Source organism: Eumetopias jubatus, unplaced genomic scaffold (genome assembly GCF_037043125.1).
Source record: "Eumetopias jubatus isolate StellerSeaLion01/CBP00866 unplaced genomic scaffold, mEumJub1_p1.0 scaffold_7, whole genome shotgun sequence".
In the NCBI taxonomy this organism is placed as follows: Eukaryota; Metazoa; Chordata; class Mammalia; order Carnivora; family Otariidae; genus Eumetopias; species Eumetopias jubatus.
The window spans coordinates 122,160,618-122,184,413 of NW_028274813.1; the positions used below are offsets into that span (position 1 = coordinate 122,160,618).

Sequence of the window (23,796 nt, forward strand, 5' to 3'; positions counted from 1 at the left end):
CAGAGGCGGAAGTGGGGTACCGGAAGCGGCGTTGCCATGGAGTCCGCGGAGGACTGGCTGGTGGAATCCTTGCGCTTGTAAATGCTGTGGGCCTGGGACATGGGCCCTGGCCCTGGAGCTGGCGGGGCTGGGCGAACTGGCGCGGGGTGGAGCGCCCAGGGAGCCCCGGTGTGGGCTGGGCCGGCCTAGCAGTGGGACGGGGCCCACACCGAGCGCTCCGCCTGGAAGTGGGCTCCGGCGTCTGGGAAGCGGCACCTCCCCGTGGGCGCAGCGTGTGCCAGTTAAGAGCCGTGGTCGTGGAGGATAATAATCACCCAAGTGACCCGTTATTTTGCGCCAGCCCGAGTGAAACCTTGAGCAGATTATCTCAGTGATTTCTCACATCAGCCTTGGGAAGCCCAGGTGCTCTGGGAGTTCCATTTTACAGATGGGGACCGAAGCTCAGGGATAACTATGACCGGCCTGGTCGCAGTCACACGGGGGCTAAAATGTGCAACAAGACCTGCTCCCAGGTCTGCTTTGCTCCAGAGCCTGGGCCCCCACCCACCGAACCGTGCCGCCGTCTCAGAGTTTTAAACAGATGTAGAGTGCTATGCACCGTGTGACGTTGTGTCTTTATCATGCAGGTACCAAGATTTCCATGCATTCGACCTTTCGGGAGCCACTCGAGTCCTTGAATGGATTGGTGACAAAGGTGATCTTGCCGTGCCTGGCCCTGAAGGAGATGGACTCTTACTCCTCAGGCTGGACCTCTTATTGCTAGCTAAGCCGGGAGGGACCCAACCCCACACTTCTGGGAGTCTGAGGCCTCCTCTTGGTCTTGTAGCAATTTCAGCCCCGTCAGCACTTAGCATTCCTCTTAGTAAGATCTAGATCCCTTCCATTCCCCAATACAAGGCTGCGTACCAACGGTGGAGGAATTTATCTTTGCTTTGGAGGTGTTGGTGAAATTTCTAGACGCAGCCATGGTCCAGGATCTTTCTAGCAGTTTGTCGCAGCTACTTCTGCTTCTTTTTCCAGGAGTCTTTGTTGCTGGCTATGAAAGCCTGAAAAAAAACGAGATCCTTCATCTGATACTACCTCTCAGACTTTCTGTAAAAGAAAACCAGGTAACGTGAAATACAAACGCTGAGTATACATGTCTACTTTTTATTCATTTATTAAACCTTTAGAGAGTTCCTCTGTCTACTAGGTATTGTCCTGGATACTAGTCAGAGAGAGGGACAAGCACTGGTCCCGCCCTGCTTGTCTCACGGGGAGGCAGGGATGCACCAGAGGTAAGTGCTACAGGATGTCTGAGGTTTACAGAGGGCTCCTAGAGGAAGAGGTCAATTTTACTTTATCAAAAATAGATTTAGGGAGCCATTAGAGTATAGAGGGTGGTTGAAGCCCTTAGAATGATTAAGATCACCTAGGATGACAGTGGTCGTGTGTAAGGAATAAAAGCAGACAATGTCTAAAGACCAAACCTTAGGGAATACATTGCAGAAATGGTTAAAGGAAGATGAACCCACAACAGATACTAAGAAGGAATAGTCTTTGAAGTAGGAGTCTCAGAAAAGGGCAGTGTTTCAGAAGCCAAGAGAAGAGAATGTGTGAAGAAGAAAAGAGTGGGTAGCTGTGTGATGTTGCTATAAAATCACTCAATCTCATCTGAGGACAGCCTGGCCTTTGTTGCCCTGGGGGGGATTTCCTGCCTGGTGCTCTTGAGCTCCCCGATCCCCACCACTCAGGCTTGAGCCAGGAGCTCACTCACCCAGACTGAGCCTTGAGGAGACATCTTATTTACCTCCTACCTCATGCCTGGCTTTCCTCTTTTTTTTCTTATGGCTGCCTGCTTTCTCTCTGCTTCCAGTCCCTCATATGGAGAGAGTGGAGTCTAGTGGCTGAGAGCATGAACTTTGGTTAGACAGACTTGGGTTCAGATCCACAACATAATCCCTGTGTGACCTTAGAAAAGTTGCCTAAGTTCCCTGTGCCTTTGTTTTGTCATTTTAGAATAGGGGTCATTACAGTACATACATGACAGGGTAGTTGTAAGAGTTCAATGTGATAAAGTAGATAAAGCACTGAACACAGTGCCTGACCCAGTGAACACTGGATAATTGGTGGTGGTTACATTTTTATTGCTAGAAGGACCCACCTGACTTCCAGTGGGAGGTGCAGGAGGAATGGGGACAGGGTAGTTGACTGATACGTTCCAGCTGTCTTGGATGAAGCTATGAAGCTTCGGTGACTCCTCTGAGGCCTGGAGTGTAACACTTGTGCTCTCATGAAAGGGCCTGGGGAAAGGTTGGGAGAAGGGTTTTGGATGTGCAGGAAGGAAGGGAAGCTGTGTAGGCAGCTGAGACCAACATTTACAGGTAGCAGCACACCAAGGCCCGGCAGGGGGAAGCATCTTTTGTCAGCGAGGGGCTTCGTGCTGGCGTCTGACCTAGAGCTCATCGAAGTGTTCCTTTGGAAAGCAGGCTCTCTGATGGGCCGCCCCTTTGTATTTTAGGGCTTATGCCCAGAAAGAGATTTCAAGGTGTGCCACGGAGGATTTTCAGACACGTCTGTCTTTGATCTGAAGCACGTGCCAGACACCAGGTATGGTCAGCTCTGTGACCCAGACCTTCCATTCAGGATGGAGTGGCTGGAGCTGTCAGGGGTGTCCTCCCTCTTTAGCACCACCATCTACCCCTACCCCCTCAGCACACAAGCACACACACACCCAGATTTGGAATATAAAAGAAACCCTCGTTGTTTGGTAACCTGATGGTCCCACACAGACCACAGACCTTTGAACTAATGTAACCCCTAGATCGCTGGAGTTGTTCCAGGGAATAGAGAGTAGAAGGATGCCCTTAGTTTCTCAGAGCACTGGTGGTGGGTAGTTGGGACTGACAGCTCTGTTGGCAGAGGCTGAGTCTCCAGGTTAGGGTTGTGTGTTCAGGCTCCATGCTGGTGTCCCCTCTCAGATACATCATGCCCTGTGGAAGCCTGGGCTCAGTCCCGTGGCCCTCCAGGAGCTCTGGGTCGGTCCCTCAAGTGGAGTGAGCCTGCTCCTCATCTGTGAAATGAGGATGGCTGGTCTTGATGATCTCTTCCTGCAGCAAGCTTTCCTGGTATGGGGAGTGTAGGGGTCCCAAGCTGAGTGGGCCGGGAAGGGAAAAGGCTGGGGGTATGTGGGTGAGCTCACTGGACTGTATAAGGAATGGACTGATCCTTCTGTCTGTTACGAATAGGTTGCTGGTAACCACTGGTCTTCCGGGTTCTTACCTGCATGTGTGGCAGGTCACAGAGGACAGTGGTGAGTGAATTTGACTTGGTAGGGCTGGGTTGTGGGGAAGCCTGATACCCATACACCCCTACCCCCTAATCTAAGCCAGGTAAGAAGTAGTCACAGAGCCAGGTGGGAATTAAAATGTGGTGTCTACTTTAACATGGGCAAAAATGAGTTAGCGACCACAGCGTGGTGTACAGCTCCCAGATGGAGCTTCCTGCAACTTGCTTCCGGAATTCAGTTCACCTACCCAGTCATGGACAGAGAACCTGGCGTACCCCGTGCCTCTCTCCCAGGCGGGGGCAGAGGCAGGGAGGTCACCTCGCTTTGTAGGCATGCTCATCTCGGGGATGGAAAATAATGAGGGAGCAAGAGGCTCAGCCTACCAGTCTCCCTCTTCATGAAGTCAGTCTCCTCCCTAACAGGGGAATGGGAAAAGGAGCCGGAAGTGTTACCCTGTTCCCTTCAGGAGGGAAGGGGAATTCGTTCACGCGGAATAGCCTTCCCTCCAGCAGTGGGTTTGTGGGTTTCCCTGCCAGGCAGGCACCAAGAGCGGGCGGCCCTGATTCAGCCCTTTCCAGCTCTGCTTCCGTTAGAGCATTGTTGGCCAGAATGGAAGTGTGCCTCAGAGGCACAGGCCACCGCTCTTGGAACTGCCCCTTGCTTTGGTGCCTTTATTGAAAGATGGTTGCTTAACCATAAATACAGGGATTTATTTCTGGACTCTTAGTTCTGTTCCATTGATCTTCATGTCTGTCCTTACGCCAGTAACTTGTAGTTTTTTATCTTTGCCTAAAAACAGGCCATGTGGGACAGCAGTTGCTTAAAGAAGAGAGGGAGCAGAGTCTCACTAACCATGTGGAGGCGCCCGGAGCTGCCTTTTATCCAGACAGTGTCTGGAGTACCATACTATAGCCCCAGCCCCAGGGGAGCTAATAGCCCAAGGGGGCTTGCTCTGACACGCCTATGAGAGTAGCAAATAAGATAAAGAGTTCTCTTTCCCTAGATACTAGTGCAGAATATTCCAGAGCCTGGGGAAGGTTGACCAGCTGTTTTCCTAGAAGCTGGAAAAGCATAGTGTTATCTAAGGTGAATTTTCCAAAGTCCAGGTGTTGACCCACAGCTTTGATGTCTCAAAAACCTGATTTTGTTAGCACATCCTCAACGAATCTGTTTATAGAGGCAGACGCACTCACCAGACTCACAAGACTGCTGTAAACCAGAATGCAGTTTTATTAGTTCATAAATAAAAAAAATAAGTGTCCCTGAAATTGGACATTCCAGGTCCTTACTGTTTGTCTATGGAAAACCTGACCTCATCGAAGACTGCGTGATAAACAAAACCGTAACAAGAAGAATCAGCTCAGAGGTTTCCAAATTGTGTTTTTGGAAGCGGTCTTCGGCACAAAGTATAAAACTTGGGAAGGTATTGCTGCCCAGGCCTTGGTGCCATCCAGGCCCCTGGAGTAGCGTCTGAGGCCTTTTCTCTCCTAACTGGGGCTGTGGAAACCTTTGAGTTGGATGACTACGTATCTAAAGGTCTCAGCTGAATGTCACCTGCTGTATCCACTTTGAAGCTCAATGTTCAGTCCGGTGTGGCTCCCTCCACCCTGGACAGGCCCCAGTGTTTTCTTCGCCCCCATGGCTGGACAGCCCCCTCTCATGGACACCAGTGTCCTTTAGATGTGTTAATACATTTGCTCACTATTGGAGGTGTGCGCACCATTCTGACTCCTTAGGGAGTGTGCGTACCTCTGCTCTGACCTGTTCTGTGTTGGGTGAATCCGCAGACACAACCTTCTCTTATGGCCAAGTTCTTAGAGGTGTCTCACTGTGTCTTTTGCTTTGATTTCCTAGTCGTTTCTCTTCTCCGTTTGGGGCTGGTTTGCCAAATGTGGTATGGATTCCCCGGAGGAGGGCGTTTTACCACGGACCAGAGAGAGGAGGAGGAGGAAGGCTGAATTTCTTTCTGATTATAATTACAGAGCAACTCTCCAATCAGGAGGCTCTGAAATTTTCCACCGCATCTTTGAAATTAGGTCTTTGAAGGCTTTCCCTTGGCCGCCTCCTTTCCCCCATCAGAGGACAGATCATATCTGAGGACCATCCCCTGGCTCAGAGCGGTAGGCCCTGGGGAATCTGTTCCAGGCCCCTCAAGAGTGTGTGGAAAGGGAAGAGGGAGCTGCTCACGTGTGGCCCAGGAAAGGCAGGTGCGCTGTGCCCGGGCGGGTTTGAATCACAGCCTCGCCGGCACTCCCCAGAGATAAACTCTAGTCCCAGGGCTCAGCTGTCCTGTCTGCTCCAAACCTCCGCAGCCTGTGTGGAAGGAATGATTGGAGTTCAGCAAGTCCAGGTCGAGGGCCCTGGGAGTCCTTGGGCCTTTGCAGCAACACCCAGGGGCCTTCTGCATTCTAGCCCAGCCCAGACACGTGTCCTGTGCCCTCCTTGGATGGGAACAGTCTCAAGGGGGCTCGCTGCCTTGTGCTTGCTTGCCGAGCCATGTTAGTATTCCTTCTCATCCATTCCTTCCTCAGTCTTTCTCCTGTGCTTTAGAATCAAAAAAGTAGATAGATGTCTGTTTTCTTCAGAGAATGTGGTGACCAAATGATGAGCCTCTCTTGGAGCAAGAAAATATAAAATGGAAATACATATCTCCCATTAAGTAGTTTGTACAGCAAATGGCTCTAAGCAGCTGCCACCAAGAGAAGCCTCCAGCGTAGAATGCAGAGGTGAGATCCAAGCAGGCTGAGCAGACACCTGAAACTGGATGCAGCTTGAGGTCAGGCGTGTCCTTCCTCCGTTCGGTGCAACAACGATGTGGGCCCTTCTGCCCGGTTTCCATTTGGAGATGTGGGTGTTGTGACCCTCACCGGCTAGGCATCCGCAGGTTGCTTGAGGTCATGGAACATGTGTTTGAAGAAATACTATTAGTTCATGAACTCTGTACCTGTTATTTTCACTTAAGGTGTAAGTGACATCTTAAGTGTGTTCTTCGCTTTTTTCTATCATTATTTGTTCTTTGTGAAACTATAAAAAGCCAGAATGCTTTTGGGGTTTTGAGATGGCTGCTATGATTCATTATCTCCTGTTTGCAAAACTGTTTGTAAGACAAATTAGAAATGAATTAAAGTGCTGCTGACAGTTTCAGAAATGTGAATGTAATCCAGGGCGTTTATGTCTCATGTCCTCTCTTGCCAGCTGTCAGCCCCCTTTCCTCCTTGACCTTCTACACGTACAAGGGAAGACTGCTGGCTGGCCTTCACCTTGTAACGTTTCAGGCCTTCATCAGCATCCCGGATTTTAGCCTCTCGTGCTTTCCTTCCCCCAGACGTCATTCAAGCCGTCAGCACCATTGCTGTGCAGGAGAAGGAGGGCAGTCTCTGGCCCAGGGTGGCCGTCTTCTCTTCGATGGCACCCGGAGTGCTCCACGGGGTGAGGCTCAGCAGTCTGAAGGTCGTGGATCTGGAATCGCAGAAGACCACATACACCTCAGGTACCACAGCCGTTCACCCCTTGCCTGGCGTCTCCTGCTCACTTCCGTCTTCCTCAGCTGTGTGAAGAACTGAGTTCACCCGCGCGGGCCAGGTGCTGGGGAAACCAGATGGATGCGAGGCAGGCCCTAGCCTCAAGGGGCCTCCGGTCTGGGGCTGGAAGAGGCAGTCCCAGGACCAGCAGCATCCCAGCTGGGTGGAGCATGGCAAGGTGCCTGGCGTTGGTGGGAAGCTTCCAGAGGAAGGGGTGTGTGACCAGCCAGACTCCTGTGACTCCAGCACTTTTCTCTGTCACCCTCTGTCTTCCAGGGGTCAGTGACAGTGAGGAGCTAAGTAGCCTGCAGGTCTTGGATGCAGACACCTTTGCCTTCTGCTGTTCCTCGGGCCGGCTGGGGCTTGTCGACATCCGCCAGAAGTGGGCGCCATCAGAGAATGTCAGCCCCAACCTTGGGGCTGCTGGAGGGAGGTGGTGTGCTGAAGTTGGGGGCCGGGGCCCTGGGCCCAGCATTGCCAGCCTTGGCTCAGACGGACAACTCTGTCTTCTGGATCCCCGGGATCTCTGCCATCCTGTGAGTTCCGTCCAGTGCTCAGTGTCTGCACCCAGCCCCGACCCAGAGCTGCTGCGAGTGACCTGGGCGCCAGGCCTGGACAGCTGTTTGGCCATTTCAGGTACTGCTGAGCAGTATTTTGTGTCTATTACTTGAGCTCTCTCTCCCAGGGAACCGTACGGTGCTCAGGAAGGAGCCTGCAGCCCCGTAATAAATCTGGCCCCAGAAGTGAAAGTCCCTCCCAGAGAAGCTCCAGATCAACCCTCCAGGTTCTTCCATGGCAGGCCCTTCCCCGTTCTAGCTACTGAACTTTGACATTGGTAGCAGGCATTCCTACCTGAGCAGGAATTCAGTGCTGAGGTTGGCGAGAGGCCTGCAGATAGCGAGGCACTAGGATAGTCCCGGGGCAGTACCAGGAGGAGGTGAGAGGATCACAGAAGTGCTTCTTGGTCTGCTTGCTTTTCGAATTCTAGCAAGCTGCTGGGTCAGCAGGCTCCTGGGTCGGCCAGAGCCCAGCAGTTTCTAGCTGACTGAGGCTCTCTAATAATGAGGGTATCTAAAAGTCAGTGGGAAGGACCCATGGAAGGGGAGAGGTTGAAAGAATAGTCGAGAGAGTAAGAAAAGATCATTGATAATGGCAGGATCCAAAAAGAGCAGAAGAAAAGAACCAAGCTTGGTGGAGGAACTGTCTCTTTGGTAGCAAGAAGACAGCAGGATGGAGTGAGTGTGGGTGTAGCTAGGTGGTGGGGAGACATGTGGGTGCTCCTCCGTAAAGGCTTCTGTTTTCCCCCATCAAGCAGGAGGCAAGGCCATCTGCTGACGGGGATCCAGATGCAGAGGGATTAGAATTTAAGGCACGTGGAAAAGGTTTGAAAGAGTCTCTTAAGCCTCAGTTTCCCCGGGGAAAATAATAGTACCTATTTCATACAGTTGTGAGGATTAAAAGAACGCATGTCCAGGGTTGGCCTCGGGCCTGGCACATACCAGATGAACAGCAGAAGTACACTGTCACCTGCCCTATGGAGTCATCAGCTGCCGACATCGAGGGCGGAGCTTACGTGCCCTTCAGCTGGCCTTAAGCATCTTTTTCTTTTTTAAGTAATCGCCACCCAATGTGGGGCTCAAATTCATGACCCCAAGATCAAGAGTCAGATGCTCTGCAGACTGAGCCTGCCAGGTGCCCCTGGCCTTAAGCATCTTGTTATTACTTGATTTCTCATCCTATAACCTGTTTTGGTGCCGAAGAGCAAACTATAAAAATTACTTTAGGGACGCCTGGCTGGCTCAGTCGGAGTGTGGACTCTTGATCTCGGGGTCATGAGTTCAAGCCCCATGTCTGGGCATAGAGATGACTTAAAAAACAAACAATAAAAATTACTTTCCAGTGTCAATCTTCTCTTTTCTCATTCTTCCTTAGGTTTTGATGGGACAGTCCAGGTCTATGATGCCACATCTTGGGATGGAGTGGGGAGCCAAGTAGAACCTCTCTTCACTCACAGAGGTCACATCTTCCTGGAGGGCAGCCGGATAGACAGTGCTCCACTGGTCACTACCCACACTTGGCACCCACACAAACCACGGACTCTCTTATCGGCAGCAAGCGACGCCTCTCTGCACGTGTGGGACTGGGTGGACCTCCGTGCGGCCTGCTGACTCCAGCGTCTTCCTGCCCAGGCCTTGACGAAGAGGAGGAGCTGCTGTAGAACCAAGGTACTGACTTAGGCCCCTGTTACCAGCCAAGTGGCCTTGGGCAAGTCACCCAGCTTCTGCCCCCAGGTTCTTTATTTGTAAAATGAGCATAATAAGAGCTACCTCTCAGGATTGTTGGGAAAGTTAGAAGGGATGGATTAAAAACCAGGATGCATAGCACAATAAATATTTGGTAGCCCCTGTTAGAGCCGGGAGCCCCATTTCCCCCCAAGTGTAGAATGACAGTGTTTTATTCCTGTCTGTATTCACAATATCAAGAGTGAAGAAAAAAACAACAAATGTTGTAAACGCGTTTTGTGAACTTAATTTTTACAGAACTCAAAATGTAAAAGGGCCAGTAAACATGAAAAATGTTGACCCCAGTAGCAATGAAGGAAATAACAATTAAAACAAGATTATGCCCTTTTTTTATCTACCAAGTTGCCAAATTTAAAACATTACTGCTTTGGACAGCTGATGAAGGTGGCCTGATGACCCAGTTCAGGAGACACAAAAGTAGCAGAGTGGTTCCTGCCCCCGGCGGTACGTGGGGTGGGACCGGTGTTCAGTCGAACCATAATTTGTATACCCAGTCTCCTGTTAAATGGCACTGAAAATGTTCTGATCTTTCACTGTTATAAATAGCGTGAACAACGTTTGTATCCATGAACAAAAGCCTGTAGGATACATTTCTAAAATTAAAATTGCTAAGGCAGAGGATCCGTGCGTTCTTAGGTTCTATAAATACGGCCAGTGTGCCTTCCCCGGAGATTGTGCCCTTTGTGACGGCAGCAGGGATGGGTCTGCCCGTCTTTCTTCCCTCACCAGCCAAGTCTCCCTAGTGGCTTTTTGGCCTTTGCCAGTCTGATAAGTGAAAAATCCTGACTTGTAGTTCTCTACTTGTAGTTTTTTACTTCTTGGATGTGTGAAATTGAGACTCCTCATGTATTTAAATGTTTGGGGGCAAATATTTCTCAAGATGAGAATAACTGGGGTGGGGAGATAGGTGTTCTCACCAGTGCCACCTGCCGCAGAGATTAGATGGCCCCTCTCTTGGGTGGTCCGTACTGGGACACAACACCTGCGCCAGGGTGGTGCTTTCCCACACCTGCCCGCGCCCTCCCAGGGGAGTAGACCCAACGGACGTCTCTTTTTGGTGGCCCATAGCAAATATTAAAGTGTACCTGCATTCCTGTTACATAGAATTTCTCACTGGCACACTTGTTAAGGAATTTTCAGCAAGTTTGCTTTTGAAATTATTTGATGACTCGTCAGTTTGGGCTCTGAGTTCTTAAAAAATAATTTTATCGAAATATAATTCACATACCATACAACTCACCCATTGAAAGTGTACAGTTTGGTGGTTTGGGTATGTTATTTTTAAGGATTGTGGTTAAAATATATGTAACAATTTGCCAGTCTTTTTCATTTTTAAGTGTACAGTTCCGTAGAATTAAGTGCATTCGCAGTGTTGCACAACCATCACCACTTCTAGTTCCAAAACTTTTTTGTCCCCCAAACAAGCTCTGTGACCATCATGGGCTCTGGCTTGCTGGCCGTCAGTGGGCACACTTGTATCCATCAGCTCGGGCCGCCCTAACAGAACACCACAGACTAAAGGCTCACACAGCAGAAGCTTCGCTGCTCACAGTCCTGGAGGCTGGAAGTCCAAGACCCAGGTGCCAGCACGTTTCCTTCGGAATCCTCTTCAGGTGGCTTAATAGGGCCACCATCTCTGTGTGCTCACTGTGTGCTCACCGCTCTGCGGCCCTGCAGAGAGCGCTCTGGTCTCTGTTCCTCTTACAAGGACACCAGTCCTTTCGGATTAGTGCCCCACCCTCATGACTTCATTTAACCTTACTTACTTCTTGAAGGCCTTAGCTCCAAATACTGTCACGTGGGGGGTTAGGGTTTCAACATAAGAATTTGGGGCAGGGGCACAAGTCAATTCATAGCACTTAGGAATTATTTTGAAGTTAGAAAAACCTGAGAAATTTTCAAATGAAATTTTTTTTTTATTTATTTAACAATGAAGTTGAGGGAGTGTTATATATTGGAGAAGTTTAATTTAAAATATTCAGTTTCAAGATGTGATCATTTTTACCATTTTTCCAAAGTCTTCTTTCTGTCCTTTCCCCACACCCCCCACTCCCCCGTGAGAACTGATCCTGTAGAGCTCTTCTTGGCTCTGTTAGTGACGTCACACTGTTGAAATCAGCCATGATGGAAATACTTACCCACAGAAATTGGCAAATACTACAGCATACCGCAGGTTAAGCTCTATTATTTCACCAAATAAAAGCAGAAATGAGTCAGTTAGAAAATAGTAGAATTGATGCATGAATTCAAAAGCTGCTTTGCTGAAAAATAGTGATAAAATGCCTATCAGTCAGTCAAGGTCCAGCTAGAAAGACTGAACCCACACCGAGTAATTCAGCTGCAGGAATTCAGTTATGAGGCATCTGAAAGGATGCAGGGGAAGGTGGGACCCATGAGAGGAGCAAAGCAGGAGGTTAGCCAGAGGGACAAAGGGGTGGGGTGTGGGTGTGACCAGAGGTGAACAGTGGGGCCTCCCAGTGGGAAGGGGAGCACGGCAATCCTGCTGGGCAATCCTGCTGGCCGGGGCTGGGACTGCAGAGGAGACAGCCAAAGACTGCATGAAGTACAGAGACGGGAGAGGTCCCCTGGCTCCTCTCCTTCGGCCCTCCCGCAGCCTGCCTGTGCCCTGGCCCAGCTGTGACGGGAGCTCACCAGCAGGGTAGCCTGCACCTGCAGTACAGAGCAAGGGGGGGGGCCGGAACCGGGATGGACCTGAGGACAAACAGATGACTGGCACCACATCTAAACCTCTACGAATTAAGCAAGAAAAAGGAAAAAAAAAGAAAAGAAAGATTATAAGAGAACAATGTGTAAAATTCTATGTTAATTTGAAAAGCTCAAGATACAGTTAATTTTCTTAAAAACTGATATTTGTAAACTACTTTTTAGTAGAAAATCTGAATTCTCCAATACTCAAGAAAGAAAAACCTGGAGAGGCGCCTGGGGGCTCAGTCGTTAAGCATCTGCCTTCTGCTCGGGTCATGGTTCTAGAGTCCTGGGATCGAGCCCCACATCGGGCTCCCTGCTCCGCGGGAAGCCTGCTTCTCTCTCTCCCACTCCCCCTGCTTGTGTTCCCTCTCTTGCTGTCTCTCCCTCTGTCAAAAAATAAAATGTTTAAAAAAAAATTAAAACTCGAAGGACTAGCACCAAAAAGGACGTTGGTGGTGGGGCAATTTTGTGGTTACAATTTTTTTCAAACTTTTAAAGAACAGCAAATTCTCATGCTAGAGACATTTTCTTTCTGAGTTTTGTTTTTTTTTTAAGATTTTATTTGAGAGAGAAAGCACAAGCAGGGAGAGGGGCAGAGGGAGAGGGAGAAGCAGACTCCCCACTTAGCGCAGAACCCAATGCAATGCGGGGCTCAATCCCAGGACGCTGAGCCAGTCAGATGCTTAACCAACTAAGCCACCCGGGTGTCCCAACTAGAGACATTTTCATTTAAAAAAATCTGGGGAACTAGCCAATTCCTATAATCATAATACCAAAATGTGGCCCAGAAACTGTGCTCATAGACACCACACACACACACACACACACACACACACACACACACACACACACACACTCGCTCAAACTCAGTTATTAATATAAGACAGTGGCCCTCAACACTGTCAGCTGCAACATGCCTTCTGTGAACACCCATTTACTGTACTGAAATAAAATTTTACAGGGAAAATTGAGTACTTACAATTTCTTTTTTTTTTTTTTTTAAAGATTTTATTTATTTATTCATGAAAGACAGAGAGAGAGAGAGAGAGAGAGGCAGAGGGAGAAGCAGGCTCCCGCTGAGCAGGGAGCCCGATGCGGGACTCGACCCCAGGACCCTGGGATCATGACCTGAGCCGAAGGCAGACGCTTAACCATCTGAGCCACCCAGGCGCCCGAGTACTTACAATTTCAAAACGAGTAGAACTACGAAAGAATGTGTACAATCCAATACATAAACGTTCACACTTCTGCATAGGGATGTAATCAGATGCTTGCTCTGTAAAATCATTGAGAACAGGACAGCTACAACTCAGGACTGATACAGGTGTGCTGTATTTGTGACTCACACCAGAGAGTCGATGACATGATTTTTCTGAACTGGTAAGGGGCGCCTGGCTGGCTCGGTCAGTGGAGCGTGCGACTCTTGATCTTGGGGTCGTGAGTTCGAGGGGTAGAGTTGGGGGTAGAGTTTACTTAAACACTTGGGACAGTTCTGAACAAAAGAGTGTACTCTTTTCCCTAGTTTTATATAGTAGTTGAGTTTCTGGGAAATTCAGATATATTAAAACTGTCCTCATATAGATGTAAAAAGGTAGGTTCTAGGCTCACATAGCTATAAAAAGTTTCCCTCCATCGGTGGTTCTCAAACTTCCACATGTGTCAGAATCACCTAGAGGACTGGTTAAAACGGATTGCTGAGCTCCAGGGTTTCTGGTCGGTAGGAGTATTAGCCAGGCTTTCGTGAGAGGGGCAGGCCAGCAGGAGATCTTTCACACACGCACACACAGGCTTGACCTTACATAACGGGGAGCTGGGCCAGCAGTCTGTGAGGCTGTTGTCCCCGTGTCTGCGGCTGGAGCCTGGCCCCCCCTCCCCCCCCCCCCGCCCCCGGGCAGGCAGCCGGGAAGGGAAGGGGGATGGAAGAAGGGAGAGCCAGGACCAGCCGGGACAGGGCAGTGTCGCTGTCTGCAGTCATGATGTGCGTGTCCTGCAGGAGGAACTGCACCCTTCACCGCGGAGCTAAAAACACCTGCTGCAGCCCAAAGCCCGGGGGAAGCCGAAAGGATCGCGGGAACATAGAGCGCTGCATGCACAAAAGCGCCAGTGTGAGCTACAGATGCACCTGCTCCAGGGCCCAAGCGTCCAAAAAAAAAAAAAAAAAAAAGGCTGCCACTTCAATTCCTCCAAATCTCACCCCAGAACGACCCTTGGGGCTCTCTACCTGGAAACATACAGGGAAATGAATTCCGGGGAATGTGTTTCCACCTGGCCAAGTCACCGCATTAGGAGGTGCAGCTCGAGAATCTGCACTTGGAGTAAGTTCCAGGTGCTGCGAGTCCGTGAACCCCCCCGAGCGTCCCTGCCCTCCACGCACGCCCCGCAGCGTTGGCTGTGCAGCACCGTGTCAACGATCGCCTTACGGCCGTGTGGCCCCTGCCACCACATGACAGCTGTGCTTCCCGTTTGTGGGGCAGCTACACATCCTCACCTCCAGTTTCCAGAATATTCCTTTGGGAACCTACACAGTCCCTGGGGAGGAACGCCGGGTTCTCTGAGCTACTCTAGGAAGAAGCCCCAGAGAACCCCGAGAGGGACCCGAAGACCATCCGCGATGCGCATCGACGTCGGCACAGGGTCCGCTCCAGTTCAGCGCTGGGCAAAGACGGTGGAGACTCAGCACGGAAGGGAGAGAGCGTTCGGGAACTGCTTTGGCCTCACAGAAATTCAAAACGCAAGAGAAAGATGTGGAGAGGTTAAAAAGGAGGAAGCAAGAAACAGCGCACGGCCAAGCAGCGCAGGTGAGTACCGCCGCCGCGGGCAGCCCTTGCGCCTGTGTGTGCTCAGAAGGGTGTGTTCCAGAACAGTGGGCCGCGGTCGAGGAGGAGAAGGGCAGGCCGGAGGAGGCCCCTCGAGGGGAGTCGGGGATGCTCTCAAAGGCCGTGCCCCGTTTTCTCGGGCACCGCCTCCCGCCGCCGCCCCTCTCTGGAAGGCCGGGGTAGGCGGCCCCAGCCGGCCGCAGCCGGCTGGCTCGGGGCTGGCCGTGAGGCGCAGGGCCCGCAGTCCGTTCCCCGGGACGAGCCAGGCTGCACGTCTCCCCTCGGAGTCCGCAGGGAGAGCGGAGTCAGGGCCAAGGGCACCCCACGTGTGTGAGGCTGGGCTTCTGGGGAGCGGGAACAAGTCTGGAAGGAGCCCTGGCACGAGCCCGTGTGGCGAGAGAAGCACAGGGGAGGAGGAAACCAGCCGCCTAAGGCTCGTGGTCGGCGGCGGCCAGTAAAGTGTGCGTGAATGAAGGAAACGCGAACCGTCCTCCCATTCGGGCTGGCTGTGGCTGGCTGTGGTCAGCCGGTCCAGTCGCTGGGGTCAGGGAGGGAAGCGGGTGTCCCACAGCTGTGGGAGCAGGCGGGGAGGCTAGAGGTCCCAGCACTTACGGAGCAGGGCTGTGCGCCAGGCACCCTGCTGCCTGCTGGGATAGGAGGTCCAGACGCGTCCAGACCCGGGCCCGCTGGGGGGGGGGGGGGGGGGCGGGGGGCGGGATGAAGGACCCCCTGGTAGAGGAAGGGGTCCTGTGATCTGGGAGCACAGAGGGCTGAGACCAAGTGGGATCAGGGAGGGGGATATTTGAGTTGTGTCCTTCCCTCAGGCGAAGGGGAGGGTGGGGTGTTCCAGGCAGAGGGAAGCGAGAAGGGGCACAGCCCCAGCCTGGGGAGACAGCAAGTTGGAAATAGGCTGAGAAACGGGCTGGGGCCGCTCGGTGACGGCCCTGCGTGCGTGCGGGAGCGCGGAGCCCGGGAGTCGCTGAGGGCTTCGGAGGGAGAGCGCAGACGGGAGGCGGCTACTGCGCATGTCGCGCTGCGGGGCGGCCGGCCTCCTCCGGGCCCGGAAGAGCGCGCGGGTCTGACCGCCGCCCCGCTCTGCGCGGCGTTTCCTCCGGGAAGCATAGCGGGTCCGTGAGGTGGTGCCGATTCTCTCTGCCCGGCGCCGCTCCTTGGACGTGCGCAGAATGGGTGCCGGGAAGTAAGCCAGACGCAAAGGACAGATGTGTGATGCTGCCTGCACGAGGGACCCAGAACAGGCCAGTTCGCGGAGACGGAAAGCAGAATAGTGGTGGCCGGGGGCTGGGGCAGGGCCACGGGAGTTGGTGCGGAACGGATTCACTGAAAAGTTTGGGACCATGAAAAAGTTTTGGTGTTGGAGGGTGGTAATAACTGCACAGAAATGCAAATGTACTCAATGCCACTGAATTGTACACTTAAACATAGTAAAATGGCAACTTTTATGCTGCGGATGTTTTATCACACATTTTTTTAAAAAGTGGATGCCAGGGCCCGGTGCTTTAGGGGGCCCAGCCCCATCCAGCCCTCCTCTAGCCATGCCCTTTTCCAGGGGTGAGAAGGCCCCGGGCCTCGGCTGTGGGCCCACAGAGCCTACGGCCCTCCTCCAGGCTATCTTCCGGGCACCCGGGACCCAGAACGTCCCGTCCGAATGGCCAGAGCCTGCGTCCAGGGCCTTGCACACCCTCTTCCATTCCGTGCTCTCGAGGGCAGGCTATGCGGTTGGCGTGTGCACACTGGGCCTGAGAGGTGGGGAGTGTGGCCGGAGCCCACGGGCACACACCGGAGCACCTGCGCACTTGTGGGGGGCCGGGGGGGCTCTCCAGGCTCAGAGTGGGCGGGGCAGGGCCCGCTGGTCCCACACGGCCACCTGCCATCCTGCACCGTGCAGGAGTCCGCAGTGCATTCGGAACCTGGCTTCATCACTTCATGCCCTCCAGGATGGCTAGAACCAGAAAGACAGACTAGGGGCGCCTGGCATGCGACTCTTGACCTTGGGGCTGTGAGTTCGAGCCCCACACTGGGTGTAGAGATGACTTAAAAAAAAAAAAAAAAAAGACTATACCTGATTTGGCAGAGGGTAGGATGTGGAGAAATCCGAACCCTCGTACACCACTGGTGGAATGTCAAATGGTGCGGCCTCTTTGGAAAAGAAGGCTGGCCCTTCCTCAAAAGGTTAAAACCTTGAGTTACTCTATGGCCCAGCAGTTCCACTCCTCAGTATTTATCCACCAGAACTGAAAACATGTGTCCACACAAAACTTGTCAAAAGGTGTACACGAACATTCATGGCAACGTGACTCACAATAAGCACAGAGGGAACAAGCCAGCCGATGACGTCCTCCAGCTGATGACGGCGCTAACAGTGCGGCCCGCCCGTGTGCTGGGGTACCAGAGGCCGGAAGGAGGCCTGCAGCACGGACTCCTGGCACAACGTGGATGAGCCTGCAGACAGGACGCTGAGGGGAAGGAGCTGGTCACAAAAGGCCACTCACTGTAGGACTCCGTTTCCGGGAAGCGTTCAGAACAGGCCTGTCCCGAGAGACAGAAGGGAGAGGAGTGGTGGCCAGAGGATGAGGGCTGTGGGGACTGGGGAGTGCCTGCTGATGAATTTGGGGTTTCCTGGGGTGAAGAAAATGGCCTAAAATAGGATAGTGGTGACAGTTGCACAATCTTATGAATATCCTGAAAACAACAATTTTAAACTTAAACCCACACAAATCTGGTGTTCCACATCCTACTGAAGGATATTGTGAAGGGGAGCGGCTAAGAATTTAAGCGTGCTCCTTGACTTAGAACCCTTCCTATTTAGCCGAGTGCCGTGGGACGCTCTGGCCCAGGGCTCACAGTGACGGGTTGTGAATGATGGCGAGGTGTCTGGGGAATCAGACCTGGGAACCAGGAGTGACGGTTCTGCCCTTCCCTGTGTTGCAGATGAGAACACGGGGCGCAGCGAGGTGACGGCCCGGACGGGGAGGCGGCCCGCGGCCCCTGGGTGAAAGGGCCCAGCTGTCCAGAGCGGCGGTGGGAGACAGGCTCCTGCAGCGTTTGCCCCCATGGGCCTTCAGCACAGGAGCGTCTCACAGGCCAAGAGAGATGCTGTCCTTGCCTCCTAGGCTATGGAAGGGACTCTCAAGGGTCATTTTGAGCACACACAATCACTCCCTTGTGTACGGACTTTACAGGCCAACCCCCAGAGCCGCTGTGGCTCCCAGCAGTGCGCAGCTGGGGGCTGATAACAGGGCGATCAGGACCTCCCCCCCGCCCCCGCCATGGTGCAGTCACATCAGGGCCCAAAGCCCAGCTCTGCGCGGTGACCCCACACCTGCGGTGGCTGTGATGGTTACAGGACCCCCCTCAGCAAAGGGCTCAGCGCAGGGCCGGCCTCCCTGAATATGCAGCGGGCCGAGCTGGCCTTGTTCTGCCTTGCCTTCCTGACAGGTCTCCCAGAGCTGTGAGGACACTGGGAGGCTCGAGTCCTGGCGAGAAGTAAAGGGAGAGGGTCAGTTCTCTGGGGGCAGAGCAGAGCTCTCAAAACCAGTGAGGGGGCTCCCATGCTGGGCTGAGTCGGGGGGGCGGGGGGCTAGGTCACCTGCAGCCCTGGGGGCCCTCAGCCTCACAAAGCCTCTGCCCCGGGGCTGTGTCTATGACAACCTGATGAAAATGGCTCACCCTTTGATTATTCCACTCAGGATGCGCTTGGAATTCATTTATTTAATGGGTGAACATACTTGCATCGGCTTCCACTAGCAGGATTAGCTTCTGAAACCCACCTCCTATTTCTAGCTATCTGTAAATGAAAATAAGGGGCAGTATTTTTGCAAGAGCTTCAGTTAAAATTCAGTTAAAATGGGGGCGCCTGGGTGGCTCAGTTGGTTGGGCGACTGCCTTCGGCTCAGGTCATGATCCTGGAGTCCCAGGATCGAGTCCCACGTCGGGCTCCCTGCTCAGCGGGGAGTCTGCTCCCCCCCGCCGACCCTCTTCCCTCTCGTGCTCTCTATCTCTCATTCTCTCTCTCTCAAATAGATAAAATCTTAAAAAAAAATAAAAAAAAATTCAGTTAAAATGTTGCAACGCATAATTGGATTGACTGTGTGTCATCTACTGCAACGTTATAATAGAAGTGAATTTTGCAGTGCCTGGGTGGCTCAGTCGGTTAAGCATCTGCCTTCAACTCAGGTCATGATCCATCCTGGGGTCCTGGGATTGAGCCCTGCATCAGGCTCCCCGCCAAGCAGGGAGCCTGCTTCCCCCTCTGCCTGCCACTCCCCCTGTTTGTGCACTCGCTCTCTCGCTCTCTCTGACAAAGACATCTTAAAAAAAAAAAAAGTGAATTTCAGGCATTCCCACTTAGAACTTTCATTATTATTTCATCTTGAGGGATTTCCAAGGAGGCAGCTTCCAAAAGCCACCCTGCTTGCCTGGTTCAGAAACTTCGAAGCCGTGATTGTGAGTCTGAGTTTATTTTATTTAAAAATAAAAGCCCCCGGAGCTTTGCTCATGCCGAGTACCATGGCAGACGAAAAGGTAAATCAAAACACTCTTGAGCAAGGTAACGGATGACTAGTTTCAAATCAAAATCCAAACCTTGTAAGGAGTACATATTGCTTTTGGTTCCCTGGGAAGCTTCTCCATGTGAGTCAGCTCATGCTAACTCCCTGCTCTAGTCTTCCCTTGAGAACTAACTGCAGGAACCACCGAGAGTCGTGGTCTTGCAGGTCCTATTGCTTCAGGGATTATAAAATCTGGAAGAAAGATCTACAGTCTCCAGATCAGTCTTCCCATTACTTTGCTAGGGAAAATACACATGAGATGAAATTGTATGGATATTCTATTTCAATCTCCTTGTTCCATTCCAAAGAAGGATGATGGCAAGTTTCCAAAAGGGAATCTGGTTATTTCCAAAGTCTTTTTATAATGCATAGCCACGCTGGTTTTAGTATGATAAATTTCCACCCAAGTAGAACCGTTCTCATTCAGAAGAGTGAAATGATTTAAAATAATACATATCAGATTTATTTCCTGGCCTTACAAAAAAAAAAAAATCCTGAACTCAAATTTCTGGGATAGCTTTTTGAAAACTATCCCCCAAAATAGGCTCTTTGAAGTCTCCTCAGTGGCAGCAAATTGACATCCTTTGAAGGGAATCTGTTTTCAGAGAGCAGATATTGGGCAGAGCCAAGTCTCATGGATAAGAGAAGTGATCAATCGGGCTAGATAACAAACAAGCTCGTTCTTTTTTTTTTTTTTTAAGATTTTATTTATTTATTTGAGAGACAGAGAGAATGAGAGAGAAAGCACATGAGATGGGGGGAGAGTCAGAGGGAGAAGCAGACCCCCCGCTGAGCAGGGAGCCCGATGCGGGACTCGATCCAGGGACTCCAGGATCATGACCTGAGCCGAAGGCAGTCGCCCAACCAACTGAGCCACCCAGGCGCCCAAACAAGCTCGTTCTGTCAGTGTTTATTAAGCCTTGCTTATGTGCAGGACACTACTCTGTGCCGGAAATACGCTGATAGGGGGCCTTCTAAGGTGGTTTGAAGATAATTCTTACAGGAAAACTCAGTGTCTTCAATAATGGTAACAACATGTAAAGCCCACAGCCCATCAGAATGACTGCTTTTGACAGATAACACTTATTTGAATAAGTTCTTTGGTGTTCATTAAAAAAACTCATTACATAATCATATTTTATAAATCTAATTATATGAAATTGTCATGTGTCGACAGTGCTTTGTTTTATAATTGGTGGGTTTCTGGAAAGTTCTGGGGAAATATTTTCAAGTCAAATGCACAAAGGAAACTTTTTTTTTTTTTTCAAAGCCTGTTGTGGGGCTTGAACTCACAAGCGTGAGATTGAGACCTGAGCTGACATCAAGAGCCGGATGTTTAACCAACAGAGCCAGCCACCCAGAGGCCCCAAAAGAAACTATTTTAAGAGGGAGAAAGTGTATTCCACTGATTTCCAAGCACCATTTGCTGTGGGTGTCAGAGTGCCCCCAGGAACTGTGCTCTGCTCTCGCAGAGACACCCCAAATCTTCAAAAACCTGTGAACCTGCACATGGCCTCCCCCGTAGGAACAAAGGGGTTTGTCAGAGGCCGGTGACAGGCAGGTCCTCCAACTGGGAGTCTTCTTGATCGATGCTGTAGTTCGTAGTTATTGCTCTGGACATATTTACAAATTATAGACAAGGCTTACATTAGCCTGTTTGTGATCTCCTAGACCCAGTCTTACATTTTAGGACACGGTGGAAGCTGTAAGGCTCTATAAACGGCTCTTCTGGGAATCTGGAGTAATTCTATTATGCAAAAAGTCTGTTTAGGTTGAATCTTGAAATTGCTGGTTTGGGAGCTCAAAATGGCTATCTCATATGGTTGAACCTAGTATGTTGAGAGGAAGAGTACGTTATGGTTTAGAAAGCCAGCCTCCAGCGTGGACCTTTTCTCCTTTTCCCCCCCTCCAAATGACACGATCAAGTGCTTTTCTCTCCAGTAACTCCATGTAAATCTTAAGGAACGTGGAGAAATTTCGGCAATTCCCGGGCCCCAGTCCTCCCATAGGGAGGACCATGGAAGACCTTTAAAACTGTATGTAATTCATAAATCCCTGTCTAGTTGCCCAGCGCCACGGGGCAGAAGCTTCTGTCCCCAGAGGAGGGTCTCGGGGACGGGACTGTCCCCCTCAGCATACCAAGCTGTGGAAATTAAGGCACAGGATCATCGTGGAGACGTACTGTGATGGAGATCCAGTCAAATTCAGAACTAGTCTCTGAATTCTCTCCACAGGAGCTCCCATTTCAACAGCGTGGAGAAAAAAGCCCTGAGGAGTATTTCATTAGCCAAGTGAGTGTTTAGAGAGAGAAACAAAAATAACATCTATTGGACCGGGTCTAAATTCTTTCTCTCCATCTCGTGTGGGTGTCATGGTATAGAATCAAGGACCGTACAAACCATTTTTGAATGGATTCTGCGGTGTTCTTAGACTTGGTGCTTTAAAGACATTCCTACTACACTTCGAGCCTCTATCACATGGGACCTCTGATGCACACTAAAATGTGAGCTGTTGTTGAATCGCCTCCCACATTCAGCCACATTCAGCACACTCGTAGGGTTTCTCTCCGGTGTGGATTCTCCAGTGGATGATGAGACTGGAGCTCTGACTGAAGCTTTTCCCACACTCCCTGCATTCATAGGGTCTGTCTCCAGTGTGAATTCACTGGTGGGTAATGAGGTTTGAGCGGTCACTGAACTCTTCCCACACTCGAGACATGCATGGGGTTTCTCTCCTGCGTGGATCCTCCAATGGCTGGTGAGCGTGGAACTCTTGCTGAACCTTTTCCCGCACTCGGGGCACTGGTAGGGTTTTTTGCCCGCGTGTTTGCCGGTGCGCACTGAAGTGCAAGCTATTGGTGAACCTTTTCCCACACTCCCTGCACTTATGGAGTTTCTCCCCTGTGTGGACTCTCTGGTGCATAGTAAGGCTGGAGCTCTGGCTGAAGCTTTTCCAGCACTCCCCACATTTATAGGGCTTCTGTCCAGTGTGGACTCTCTGATGTGCTGTGAGGTTAGAAGGATCACTGAAGCCCTTCCCATATTCGGGGCATTTGTAGGGCCTTTCCCTGGTGGGGATTCTCTGGTGGCAAACCAGATGTGAGCTTCGGCCAAAGCTTCTCCCACAATGGCCACACTTAGAAGGTGTCTCTTCCCCAGTGTGGGCTAATCTGTGCACAGCAAAGCATGAGCCCTGGCTGCCATGTTGTTTTCCACATGCACAGCAGAGATGGGACTTTCCTCCTATGTAGGTTCCCTGAGGGCCTATCAATTTACCTACGTCTCCTTCTGGAGGGGAGCGTGCTTCTTGTCCGTCTTCTAAGGGTACTTCCCACTGCCTCTCCGCCCCATGTTTGCCTTCCCAGTCTGTCCTCCAATCAAGAGCCGGGGAAGCAGCCGCTTTGGGTCTCTCCAATAGCGCCCCCCAGAGCTCTGCTTCCTCTGACATGTCCTGGCTTGAATTCTCCTTGTCCTGTGTCCTTGTTTCAAGATCTGAAAGAATGAGATGAAACTGCAAATGTGACCTGCTTTCTGAGCTCAGAAGAACGCAAACAACGTGAAAGAGTCCCCTCCTGGACGCTGAGAAACAATTTCTTGATGACGACAGATAGAACACAGTCAGCTTTCCATTAACCAGGAACCAAGAATTGGACTATGGCTGAACCCTGGTTAAGACAGCAGACTTGCAGATCTCCCTCCCTCCCCCAGCTTCTAAACAAGAAGGTCGTGTGGAAGAAGGCTGAAGAAAGGGAAGGTCCAGTGGGCAAGGTCCAAACCCATTTCTTCCTCTCCCCACTCCTCAGAGGCTCTGCCCCCAAGCTTGGCTCCTCTCCTCCCACCCACCTGTGGGCTGGCAATCAGTACTAAAAAGCTACCTTTTTCTTCTTGATACTGCCTTCCAGGTAGAGGGACAAGCCTGAGAACACTTCTGGCCTCTCTCCATCCCCTCGCTCCTCAAGCAGGAGGGAGGACTTCGACTAACAAGGAGCTGGGCACACGTGGCTCAGAAGACCAGCAGTGACAGTTCTGTGCCGGCAGGGCAAGGCTGTGGTCGTCTGGGGCTGCCCTGCGTCTCAATGTGGGGTTCAGCGTGAGGAAGCCCACTGTGGCTACACATCAAGCCACATTGTCCAATGGCTCTCGCAGTTAGAAAGCTGCCATTTTGATCTCAATGTCTTACTCTTACGGTTCTTGGTTGGTCTAGAATCTGGGGGAAGAACAGTACTGTTTATTGGATCCCCTAAAATTCCAGCAGAATGACCGAGCCCCACCAAGGAGGGAAGCTCATCTTAACCATGAGAAATTCACCCCTCCAATAATCTAAGGTTGAGTATTGTTTAATTTGGAGTTGCCAAGGCTCACTTTTTCTATTAACCTACTTAAGCGACAGTTAATTATAGTTAAAAGTCAGATAGAAATTTAAGTGGGAGGGGCACGAGGCTGGCTCGGTCAGTAGAGTGTGTAACTCTTGATCTTAGTCATGAGTTCGAGACCCACACTGCAGGTAGAGTATACTTGAAAAAATAAAGGGGGCATTTTTTAAAAAGAAATTTAAGAGGGACATCATAAACACTAATAATCTGTTTACATCTATGAGCCAAGGTAACGAAGG

General features: G+C 51.2%; 1 protein-coding gene and 1 pseudogene across 4 annotated transcripts in view; one reads left to right on the top strand and one right to left on the bottom strand.

Moving 5' to 3' along the window:
* On the top strand, positions 1–20,313 carry WDR73 (WD repeat domain 73). 3 transcript variants are annotated; one of them, XR_003607917.2, is made up of 10 exons: positions 1–77; positions 627–694; positions 1,021–1,109; positions 2,501–2,589; positions 3,228–3,292; positions 6,594–6,758; positions 7,066–7,425; positions 8,722–9,014; positions 13,795–14,599; positions 17,567–20,313. XR_003607917.2 is itself a non-coding variant. In XM_028096483.2 (8 exons), exons 1-8 carry the CDS (start codon positions 37–39, stop codon positions 8,955–8,957), a joined length of 1,113 nt encoding a protein of 370 aa, XP_027952284.1. In that variant the 5' UTR covers positions 1–36; the 3' UTR covers positions 8,958–12,767. The 3 variants fall into 3 exon arrangements, 1 of the variants encoding a protein (XP_027952284.1); XR_003607916.2 differs by lacking the exons at positions 13,795–14,599; positions 17,567–20,313 and adding an exon at positions 10,518–12,767; XM_028096483.2 differs by lacking the exons at positions 13,795–14,599; positions 17,567–20,313 and having other exon boundaries at positions 8,722–12,767.
* LOC114203070 (zinc finger and SCAN domain-containing protein 29-like) overlaps positions 19,869–23,796 on the bottom strand; it is a 9,837-nt pseudogene continuing 5,909 nt past the window's right edge. The window contains exon 8 of the transcript XR_015768643.1: positions 19,869–22,676. The product of XR_015768643.1 is annotated as a zinc finger and SCAN domain-containing protein 29-like (transcript). The remainder of the gene's footprint in view (positions 22,677–23,796) is intronic.

Bases quoted from the DNA above. Each gene is read 5' to 3' on its own strand.
- WDR73 (XM_028096483.2), top strand. From the start codon at position 37: ATGGAGTCCGCGGAGGACTGGCTGGTGGAATCCTTGCGCTT. The intron at 78-626 runs GTAAATGCTGTG...TTTATCATGCAG, and splicing joins CTGGTGGAATCCTTGCGCTT to GTACCAAGATTTCCATGCAT. The intron at 3,293-6,593 runs GTGAGTGAATTT...TCCTTCCCCCAG, and splicing joins GCAGGTCACAGAGGACAGTG to ACGTCATTCAAGCCGTCAGC.